The 11,797-nt window shown below is 45.9% G+C and overlaps 1 protein-coding gene and 1 non-coding gene across 2 annotated transcripts; both read right to left on the bottom strand.

The window, feature by feature from the left end:
• Positions 1-527: 527 nt before the first annotated feature.
• Positions 528-8,889, bottom strand: LOC124594298. Its single transcript, XM_047132660.1, has 2 exons — positions 8,635-8,889; positions 528-923 (listed from the first exon to the last, which is right to left on the bottom strand). The coding sequence occupies exons 1-2, from the start codon at positions 8,887-8,889 to the stop codon at positions 528-530; spliced, it is 651 nt and encodes a 216-aa protein (XP_046988616.1).
• Positions 8,890-10,895: 2,006 nt separating this feature from the next.
• Trnat-ugu lies at positions 10,896-10,969 on the bottom strand. The gene has a single exon. It is a non-coding gene; the product is annotated as a tRNA-Thr (tRNA).
• Positions 10,970-11,797: the final 828 nt, after the last annotated feature.

Below are 11,797 nucleotides of genomic sequence, written 5' to 3'. Positions count from 1 at the left end.
TTAGTTTCAATAAAACCGCATGTCATTCCAAGCATGTGTGCCAATTTTTATATTTCTTTGCAAATTATTCAGTGAAGTACTGAATTTTCAAATGTTATCGGACTTCTGGGCCAATCTGTATTTCAACATTCTCGGTGTTGTCCTTTCTTTTTTTTTTTTTTTTTTCAAGATCAAAGCAGTCATGTTCAAGGGATGCACAAATAAGTTCCGTGTCCGCCTAACACTCCAGCACTCTATTGCACCTCGTATGGTGCGTTAAATCAGACAATGCTTAGAAACTGTCTGCAACAGTGGGTTGAAAATAACAATAATTTCCCCGCAGTTTGGTATCTGAACAGGATCTGATCATCAATGAGGGGTTTCAGTTGTGTACGAAATACCTGAAGATACTTGTGGAGTCTCTTCCTCGAAGAAATGAGCCCATTATGAGAGCTAGAAGTGGTGTTACGTGGTATTAACGTGATATATGCCGTGAGCGGGGTGAGAACCAATTTTTTTGCACTGTGTGCTTAGGTTATCACCCCTGGTCACAGAAGCCCTTTGCTCTCGTATATGGGCGCAATATACTTCAAGTAGGAAACACATTCGGGATTGCCGTAGGTGGTTGCTAGCGCCGCACTGGGTTCGTCGGATTTATTGAAGGCCTGGCCGACCTGGTCGGAGTGGCTCTCCGTGCCCAGGTGCAGTCCGCGCAACGTGCAGTTGAACAGTCCCAGCACCGCGGCCCGGTCCATGTCGGCCTTCAGCTGCCTCAGCGGGTAGGCGTCCGCCTGCTGGTGCAATCCCAGGGCTCGCAGTGTGCGCTGCAGCGCGTCGTGGTACTCCACCACCAGGCTGTCAAAGTGCTGGCGGTGCAGCTGCTCGCTGGCGTTGGCGTTCAGGAAACACTGCACGTCGGCGGCCGGGCTGTGCACTTTGCTAAACTGGAACACACGAGCGGACGTAAATGTCTTCTGGAAACGCGGTATCAGAAACAGTAACGCCTGCGACAATGTGACTACACGTGGACCAATACTAGAAAGTAATTTACGAGGGTTGAAGAGCTTATGAAGAGGTTTCATGTGGCCACTACTAGTCACGACTTTTTCTTAACGTCATCAAAAAGAGAAAGGTACAACACAACATCGACACATCGAAAGCAATGTTGAACCACGTTTTGTTTTGACCACCTCCTTGCTTCTAATCCAAGGTGTAAGCGTTCGTTACAAGGTGGTTAACAGTGGTCAACCAGATCCGGTTAGCCACAACAGTGAATGAAACTGAACATTTCAAATAACAACTACACTGATGGAAAAAACCGCAATACTATAAAGTAATTAATATAGAATAGTGAAATGTCGGGAGTCGGGGTAATCTACACTACTGGACATTAAAATTGCTACACCACGACGAACACGTGCTACAGACGCGAAATTTAACCGACAAGAAGAAGATGCTGTCATATGCAAATGATTGGCTTTTCAGAGCATTCACACAAGGTTGGCGCCGGTGGAGACACCTACAACGTGCTGACATGAGGAACGTTTCCAACCGATTTCTCATACGCAAACAGCAGTTGACCGGCGTTGCCTGCTGAAACGTTGTTGTGATGCCTCGTGCAAGGAGGAGAAATGCGTACCATCACGTTTCCGACTTTGATAAAGGTCTGATTGTAGCCTATGGCGATTGCGGTTTACTGTATCGCGACATTGCTGCTCGTGTTGGTCGAGATCCAATGACTGTTATCAGAATATGGAATCGGTGGGTTCTGGAGGGTAATGCGGAGCGCCGTGCTGGATCCCAATGGCCTCGTGTCACTAGCAGTCGAGATGACAGGCATCTTATCCGCATGGCTGTAACGGATCGTGCAGCAACATCTCGATCCCTGAGTCAACAGATGGGGACGTTTGCAAGATAACAACCATCTGCACGAACAGTTCGACGACGTTTGCAGCAGCATGGACTGTCAGCTCGGAGACCATGGTTGCGGATACCCTTGACGCTGCATCACAGAGAGGAGCACCTGCGATGGTGTACTCGACGACGAACCTGGGTGCACGAATGGCAAGACGTCATTTTTTTCGGATGAATCCAGGTTATATTTACAGCATAATGAAGGTCGCATCCGTGTTTGGCGACATTGCGGTGAACGCACATTGAAAGCGTGTATTCGTCATCGCCATACTGGCGTATCACCCGGCCTGATGGTATGGGGTGCCATTGGTTACAAGTCTCGGTCACCTCTTGTTCGCATTGACGGCATTTTGAACAGTGGACGTTACATTTCAGGTGTGTTACGAACCTTGGCTCTACTCTTCATTCGATCCCTGCGAAACCTTACATCTCAGCAGAATAATGCACGACCGCATGTTGCAGGTCCTGTACGGGCCTTTCTGGATGTAGAAAATGTTCGACTGCTGCCCTGACCAGCACATTCTCCAGATCTCTCACCAATTGAAAACATCTGGTCAATGGTGGCCGAGCAACTGGCTCGTCACCATACGCCAGTCACTACTCTTGATGAACTGTGGTATCGTGTTGAAGGTGCATGGGCAGCTGTACCTGTACACGCCATCCAAGCTCTGTTTGACTCAATGGCCAGGCGTATCAAGGTCGTTATTAGGGCCAGAGGTGGTTGTTATGGGTACTGATTTCTCAGGATCTATGTACCCAAATTGCGTGAAAGTGTAATTAAATGTCAGTTATAATATAGTATATCTGTCCAATGAATACCTGATTATAATCAGCATTTCTTCTTGGTGTAGCAATTTTAATGGCCAATAGTGTATTTAAGTTATTATCATTGCAAGATCACGGGTTAATGGAAGCACGAGACAAGCCATGGCACATGTGAAATAATGGTACATTAATAACTGGTGTAACCGAAAGAATGTTTCATAAAAGCATGCTAATGTGTCTGCATTGTGTTGTACAGGTGCCGGATTTGACTTTGTGAAATGTGAGTTCCATGTACGTTGCGCTTGGTTGCTCATTGAAGGGACGGCTAATGCTGGTTGTGGATGACACTGGAATTGTCGTCCGATGATTTGCCGTACGTGCTCGACTGGAGACAGATCTAGTGATCTAACAGGCCAAGTAAACATGTCGAAACTCCGTAGAGCATGTTGGGTAACAACAGCGGTTTGTGGGCGAGCGTTATTGTTTGGAACGAATGGCAGCACAACAAGTTGAATCACCGGACTGGCGTACAAAATTTACGGTCAGGGTACGTGGGATAGCCACAAAAGTGCTCCTGCTGTCATACGAAATCGCACCCCACACTTTAACTGCAGGTATAGGTGCAGTGTCAGTAGCAGGCAGACAGTTTCGTTGAAGGCTCTCAACTGGCCCCCTTCTAACCAGCACACGAAATTACTGGCACCGAAGCAGGAGCAGCTTTCATCGGAAAACACAACAGACCTTCACCCTGTCCTCCAATAAGCTCTCGCTTGACACCATTTGAGTGGCAACTAGCGGTGATTTAGACGCAGTGCAATGCACGCTGCAGTTCGTCTGGCCCTGAACTGTCCTTGATGTAACCGATTTGTAACAGCTCATAGTGTCACTGAGGTGCCAACCGCTGCTGAAATGGCTACTGCAGGTTCATTACGATGCTCCAGAACCATACGCCAATCTCGACGGTCTTCCCTCTCCCTAGTGCCATGTGGTCGTCCGGAACCCGGTCTTCTTGCGACCGTACATTCTCATGAACATCGCTGTCAGCAATCATGAACAGTTGCTGCATTCCTGCCAAGTCTTTCTGCACAATTGCGAAGGATCATCCAGCTTCTCGTAGCTCTATTACACGACCTCGTCAATCTCGCAATCTGATAATGGCGACTTTGACGCCTTACAGGCATTCTTGAATAACATCAACTCACTACTTCCAATCTCAATCTAACGCACAAACCCGTTACAGCGTGCATTTAAAGCAAACCTGATTTTCATTCTCAAAGTGGCGCTACTGGCGCCATTCTTACGTGACTGGTGTGACATTTTTGTAGACAACATGGTTCAGGTGTCATCGCTATCGCACAACTCATGTTTGGTGCCGTGATTTTTTTTCTGTCTGTGTATAGCCAAAATTCCGTGTGGATCAACGGCCTGCTGCGAGTCTCACACCTCATCGGCTTGTGTGCAGTTCCATTCTACCAGGGAAAGGGAACCTGAGACTAACATGGGACTCGAATCACATGTCGTTCCAGGAGAATGTTCTCATGTAGGCTAAAGGTAGAACGAAGTATTTTCTAGTTCGACCGAAATTCGTGACCTTTCGGTTTCCAAGCATACGTTTTACCAAAGATCACCAGACCATACTAGCCGTTTCGTTCGAACAGCGAAGGCCACAACACTTGTGAGGACGGAATCTACTAATTTACGATTGTGCAAGCATTTATGTTAAATGTTTCTGCGTAACCATTTTGGTCTGATGATGATTTTACGCTTCGAAAGATGTTGCAAGAGACAGTCTGGAACCGCGCGACCGCTTCGGTCGCAGGTTCGAATCCTGCCTCGGGTATGGATGTGTGTGATGTCCTTAGGTTAGTTAGGTTTAAGTAGTTCCAAGTTCTAGGGGACTGATGACCTCAGAAGTTAAGTCCCATAGTGCTCAGAGCCATTTTGAACCATTTTTTTTTTAATGTTGCAAGATTAAATAATGTAAAGAAGTAACAAAACATTGTGACTGCCTTGGGTCTTTCAAAAACCTGTTAACAAATATTAACTAACAATCTGACAAATCACAGTCAATATGACTTTAAGCTGAATGAACAATAATGCCCCCAATCAGCATTTGGTAGAACTGGTTTACGGCAGGCACTGGAGTGTTCAGTAGATTCTCCTCTATAGTCACGATTTGCGGGAAGCAATAGCAGTGAACGACTGAGTCGTTAAAGTGTAAAGGATAGAATGCTACGCAGACGTCCGGCCAGAGGGATTTAGCAAAGGTCGCCCCAAAGGAAATTTATCAGGCAGTGCCAGCCATTTATGTCGATGTGAGTACTGTGCAGTCAGGTTGTGACAAAGCAAGCTGGAATAATTTTAATTCCCGCTTGTTTTGTCAGCTGCCTGCTTAAATTCGTTTTTTCACTTTTAACTAATTACCACTAACATACGTGAATAGAATCTGCATATTCATAAAAGAGAAAGGTTGTCCCTCAGTTTTATGGAATATAGCACCAGATCTAACTTTTTGCTTAGTTTTATCTATGTAATTGATCTTCTAATTTATTTTGACTATTCCTAGTTAGTACCAATCATTATAGGGAGAAATCAGTGATTGTTTCGTAACTTAAATTCTGTTGTTGACACACAAACAAATACAAATTCTATACTAATTATGAATATTTGAACGACGTAATACTAGTAACTTTAAAGTATCTGTTTAGCTCTATTTCAAAACATGTTAGCAAAGCCAGCCCTTAATTAGGGTTGGTTTGGGTTGTTTGGGGGAGGAGACCAGACAACGAGGTCGTCGGTCTCAACGGATTAGGGAAGGACGGGGAAGGAAGTCGGCCGTGCCCTTTCTACGGTCTAGATCTGGTCGCAGGTTCGAATCCTGCCTCGGGCATGAATGTGTGTGATGTCCTTAGGTTAGTTAGTTTTAAGTAGTTCTAGGTTCTAGGGGACTGATGACCTCAGAAGTTAAGTCCCATAGTTCTCAGAGCCATTTGAACCATTTTTTGTTGCAAATACACTTCTGGGATATTCCGCCGGATCATATTGTGCAAATACCACAATATTGCGTCAATAAAACTGTTCGACATCTTCAGGGGGTGGTAGCTGCTGTTGTCACTGTTTGCAAGACGTGACTGGTGATAATCGTATGGCGGCGTCGAATTTTATCAGACGTGGAGCAGACGCTCGCAGTTGGAGGAAAGGGGCATTCATAATGCCCTCTCTGCCGGAAGCCGCAGAAAGACCTTCCGTGCGCACTGTGGGTAATTACTGTTCTGGCAAAAGCTCCTACCGTTGAAAACTGAATTAAATTCCAGCAGTGTGCTGCATCGAGTCCTGAATCGGAAGTTTCTTCTGTTTTAAATTAATGACAGCCAGTGCTAGATTCCACGCATCACTTAGTGGAAAACCTGCATCCCTGTTGATAAACATGTCCGCCGTGCGGATATGTAGGGCGTCCTTGAGGAAAAAGTTCCTGAAAGATGACGCTGAGGATAGAATTTCAGTCTTCTCGTATAGCAAGCGATGCTCGGTGCATGCAGTGCTTCGCTACCGTTGATTTATCAGGTTGCCCCAGGCGTGTATGACGACGGTGTTCAACACAACGTTCTTGCGCGGTTCGCCATGTGTGCCTAATACAAGACTTTCCACATTAGCATGCGATCTTACACACGCTACGTTTCCTGAGGCCATGATCGTCTATGACCGAACACAACCAATTCCTCAGTTTTGCTGGTGGTCGAAAAACACATTTGATGTCGTGTATCTTGAGAATTCTTTCTATTCATTGCGCCAAAATATGGTAAGAACGCCATTGCAGTGGGAGGCTCCAGATTTCCATTTCCGTCCCCGGTTTCAACTTGCTTCGAAGAGAAGGTATGGCGCGCTTCCTATCGGAATAGCTGTTCTGTTGGAACATCGTTCTTCGGTGTTGTAGCTCACCAGGCAGACTGTTGGTATGTGAGACCACTTGTTTTCTTTGTACAAGAGAGCGTAAGGCCCTACCGCGTTGTGTAGAATGATGACAGCTTGTGGCCTGTAAATATAACTACATGTGAGTTAGTTTGAGTTAAACATTATGTACCGTCGGCTTTCCTTTAAACCATAGCGTTTCGTCACCGCTATGCGATTGCAGTAGTCGCATATTGAGGCAGTAACAACAGCAACTACTGACCCGTGGTAAATTTGCTGTTTTTGAAGAGGGCGCCGCAGCGCGTAGTGTGAAGCAGCCGCCCTCCGTTTCTGGCGGTGGCGCCGCTGTGGCAGTCACAGCTTTGGTGTCTCCCTCTGGTGGAAAAGGGGAAAGTTAGCCTGCTCCCGTGCAATTAACTGGAGCTATGAGCCCGCTAGGCGGCGAGTCTGGTCAGATGGTCAGCCGGGTCAGTGTGGGGCAGTCAGTGTCTGTCTGTCGCCGGAGTGCCAGTATGTGTTAGGCTGCCAGTCTGCTCGAGTTTGTTCAGGCAACGGTCATTGGCGGTTGGATCTATCTGTTGGTCGGTCGCGCACTGGGACACAAGATGACTTGTCCGTCTTGAGCGTCGGCGCATGTGAGGTTGCCACGTCAGTCCAGTGGGCCGCACCGTATAGCGAGGGGTAGTGGCTTCGCGGCCGACACGAGAGCAACAGGAGTCAACCCACGACATCGGTTTGGCCGCCGCGAGCTACGACGCCGTGAGACGGGAGATCGGCGAGCCTTCCTGCGTCCATTGAAGCGGCTGGCAGCGGACGGTTCGGGAGAGCGTTTTGTGGGGCGCTGCGCCAGGTCTTCGCCAGACATCGTAGTTTTTTTTAAAGTGATTCGTGATATGTTGTTTCATTTCCTTATTAAATTCTACTTGTTTTGTTGGTAAGTCTCTCGTCCCCAGCTTGCTCGTCTGTCTCTCGTCCGAATTTGTTAGGCAGTTAGTGTCTGTGTGTCTGTCTGTCGGTCTGCCGTACGTTAATAGCTGCCTATGTCATGTTTGTCGGATTCGCTGTTAACGAATTTATTGCTTAAAGTGTAAGGGCCGAATTCCTGAAATATATTTTTATCTTGCCTATCATCTTGAGAGGCGGTATATGTGTAATGTAGAGCATGTTTGTATATTTTATGTAAGACTGCATTTCATGGGTTTTTATTTAAATGGTCATTTTAGTACATAAATTTGCCACCCTTACACCGTAAGAGTTTTGTTTTTTCAAATCAAGTTACACCTTCGGTGTCAAGTTAATGTTTTTATTAATGTTAGTGTCTTGTACCATTTCCATTCCTCCTACGGGGTGCATAGTTTATGTGCATGTGTGAGTTGTTAAAATTTTTAGTTTAAAGTAATCTGGTGTGTTGCAGATTTGCACCAGTGTAGTCCTTCAGAGGTTGTTGTGAGCGGTCGTGACTACGGCCGTGTCAAAAAGGAGCGGCAAGGTTCTCAGCCCGAAAGCTCATACTGTCAAAATTTGTTCTTTCTGCCTCTGAATAAATTGTAACTTGATATTTATACGGTGCTTTCTGATTAAAATTTTAAATCTGTTAAAAAAAAAGACTTTTAGGAATAAAATTTCCATTTGTTGAAAGAAATTTAATTGGTTTTCATCAGTTACCCACTGGCAACTACTTCCACGCTCAGATAGTGTGATTAAATGTGTTAATGTTCTTGATGAATCGCTAGTAAATAAAGTAAATTCTTACGAATATGTTTTTAAAAAGTAAATTCACGGTTCAACTATCACAACCTGAAGATGTCGAACAGCAGTGGGATTTGCAGTGTGATCTGGGGTAAAACCCGAGAAGTATACTTGCAGTAGCTGTTGAGCGTGTCTCCAACTCACTCGAATCACATTTACTTTGTCTTTTATTAGTGACTGCTATTCTGAAACCTACGAGGTACGACACTGTTTGAATTTAGTTGAAGCACAATTAACGACTATTCTTGTGCAAAGCTTCAGATAGTGCGATAAAGGAAGCAAAATAAATGCAAGGGAGAACTGCTCACGATCACTCACCTGGAAATCTACAACCCTTACGTCAGCAACAGTTCCGTTCACGTATTTGAACATGAAATTGTTTTTCCAACAGTCGACGTGCAGAATAACGGGTAGCAATACGTCCTTAGACGTCCAAAATTTGTTCGTTCCCTCGACGACCTTGTCAGATATGCGTGTAAATTTTTCGGCGTACCCCTCGTACCCCGAACAGCGCTTCAAATCGTTTGCAACGGCGCTGAACACTTTGTCACACATCTCCTTGAAGAGCTGCATTTGGAGCTCATCTGCCGACTTGCTCGGGTCGTATACCACCTTGTAGCGAGGGTGGTCCTCGAGGAATTTGGCCGAGGCCGCGTGCAGACGCGCGTAGGCTCACAGCGCGGCGAGGCAGTGGGGGTAGTCCAGCTGGTGCTGCGCCGCGGCCAGCGTGAAGCCGGCCTCTGACAGGTCCTCCATCACCAGGAACTGCGAGGGCCGCCCCCCGGACCAGTAGCAGCGCGCGGCCAGAGGCCCGAACGCTGCCCCTTCCACAGCCCTGAGAGCGCCGTGCACCAGTGGCATCACCTCGGACAGCAGCAGGGCTTCCATGTCGAAGACGTTGGTTTCCTCGACCAGCTCCTGCAATTGTCCTTGCTGATCGCGGCACTTCACTATGAGATGCACCTTGGAGTGGTTGCCACTGTCTTCTCGTCTAATGGCAGCAACCACTCTGAACATGTGACTCATGAAGCCCGCCCCTCCCTTGTCGGCTTAGTCCATAGTAAATGATTCTACGGTCACTTTCTCACCATTACCGTCATTATTAAGCGCAGTCTCAACAAATTCTCTATTTATCCATGACGGGGCCTCGACTCTCTGATACCATTCATACTTCCTTCTGATCAGCACCTGCAACATAAAGTGGTTTTATACTCCTTTCAGTTGAACAATTGATATATCATGGTTTTTACTGTTGTTAGCATTCCCAGTAATATAACATGTTGTTGTTGTTGTTGTCTTCAGTCCTGAGACTGGTTTGATGCAGCTCCCCACGCTACTCTATCCTGTGCAAGCTTCTTCATCTCCCAGTACTTACTGCAACCCACATACTTCTGAATCTGCTTAGTGTATTCATCTCTTGGTCTCCCTCTACGATTTTTACCCACCACGCTGCACTCCAATGCTAAATTTGTGATCCCTCGATGCCTCAGAACATGTCCTACTAACCGGTCCCTTATTCTAGTCAAGTTGTGCCGCAAACTCCTTTTCTCCCCAATTCTATTCAATACCTGCTCATTAGTTACGCGATCTACCCATCTAATCTTCAGCATTCTTCTGTAGCACCACATTTCAAAAGCTTTTATTCCCTTCTTGTTCAAACTATTTATCGTCCATGTTTCACTTCCATACATGGCTACACTCCATACAAATACATTCAGAAACGACTTCCTGACACTTAAATCTATACTCGATGTTAACAAATTTCTCTTCTTCAGATACGCTTTCCTTGCCATTGCCAGTCTACATTTTATATCCTCTCTACTTCGACCATCATCAGTTATTTTACTCCCCAAATAGCAAAACTCCTTTACTAGTTTAAGTGTCCCATTTCCTAATCTGATTCCCTCAGCATCACCCGACTTAATTCGACTACATTCCATAGCATAAACGTTAAAAAATGTGATTCGTGCACTGGGTCTGAATCCACACTTCAATCCTTCTCATTTCATCCTTACGGTACTCTCTCTCTCTCTCTCTCTCTCTCTCTCTCTCTCTCTCACACACACACACACACACACACACACACACACACAAACACACAAGGCCTCGATGCACCCCACTTGCCAACGGCGTTCGGTAGACACGAATCGTCATCCATCCAAGTGCTAGTCAAGTGTCACAGCGCTTATCTTTGGTGATCTAACGGGAATCGGTGTTACCACTGGGCAAGGCTGTTGGCGATAATTTGTTTACTTATGCAGATTAGAGAAATGTGCTGTGACTTAGTAGCAGTCTGCATTTTATTGGGCTAGTCTGTGTACGTGACTCTCTTTACTAAAATTGAGAACTACACTTAGGCACAGGGGCCAAAGCACTGGCAGACAATTAGACGACATTACTGCTTTTTCTTCGTACATCCATAGTTGAAATGGAGGACAGTGGGACGTCAGCTGCTATAAATTTAAATTAAAAATGAAGAAATTCCTCCAGCTGTATTTAAGGTAAATGATAACTAACGGAAAACCTCAGCTGCCGACAGGTGTTGTTGATATTACTCGATGCGGTCAGCTGAAAATGTGTGCCCCGACCGGGACTCGAACCCGGGATCTCCTGCTTACAGGGCAGACGCTCTATCCATCTGAGCCACCGAGGACACAGACAAATATCGCGACTGCAGGGACTTATCCCTTGCACGCTTCCCGTGAGACTCACATTCCCAACTGTCCCGGTCGGGGCAAACATTTTCAGCTGTCCACATCGAGGTATATCAACAACACCTGTCGGCAGCTGAGGTTTTCAGTTAGTTATCATTTATTCCAGGGAAAAGCTGCACGGTCATCAACAGTAACTGTTCTTTCGAGAGCAAGTTACTGTCTTCGTATATATGTATTTAAGGTGTCGATTTTATTTTGACAACTAGTTTCAACATTGTAAAAACGTTATTTTCAGGCCCATACACTTGCTGACGTCAACTGAGTGCGGCTGATACTAGAAGTCAGTGGTGAGATACGGACGTGCTCCATGTGGGGACTGCTTTTTGTTTCTTGAGAACTCAGCGTGGTACTTAGCTGACTTAATAGGGAGGCACTAGTGCGGATCCCGCTCTCTGTGGACCCGGACGCAGTTAGCTTCTAGCATACTGGCGCATTAATAGTTGCAGCAAATTCTTATGCTGCGGCGTACTTTATTTGAGAAGACTCGTTTCGCTACAAGAATGGGGCCGTCCAACTAACGAAACGGGCGAAGACGTGACGTAGTGCTCTAGGTTTTTATCTTTCTTGAACGTTCCGTTGCGAATTGGGAACACGAGAAAAGTTAAAGTGCATCAACGAACTTTATGAAGTTCCAGTAGTATTTTATTTAATCAGAAGGCGCTATGATGGAACACTCGACAGAAGTGCTATTTTGACGGAAACTGACTTGGTGAAATTGTGGGAATTAGGAAATACAGGTTAATTCTTATAATAAGGTACAAATAGCA

Source organism: Schistocerca americana, chromosome 2 (assembly GCF_021461395.2).
Source record: "Schistocerca americana isolate TAMUIC-IGC-003095 chromosome 2, iqSchAmer2.1, whole genome shotgun sequence".
Lineage (NCBI taxonomy): Eukaryota > Metazoa > Arthropoda > Insecta > Orthoptera > Acrididae > Schistocerca > Schistocerca americana.
Note: the sequence above shows the minus strand (reverse complement) of the source record. Positions and strands in the feature narration are given on the sequence as shown.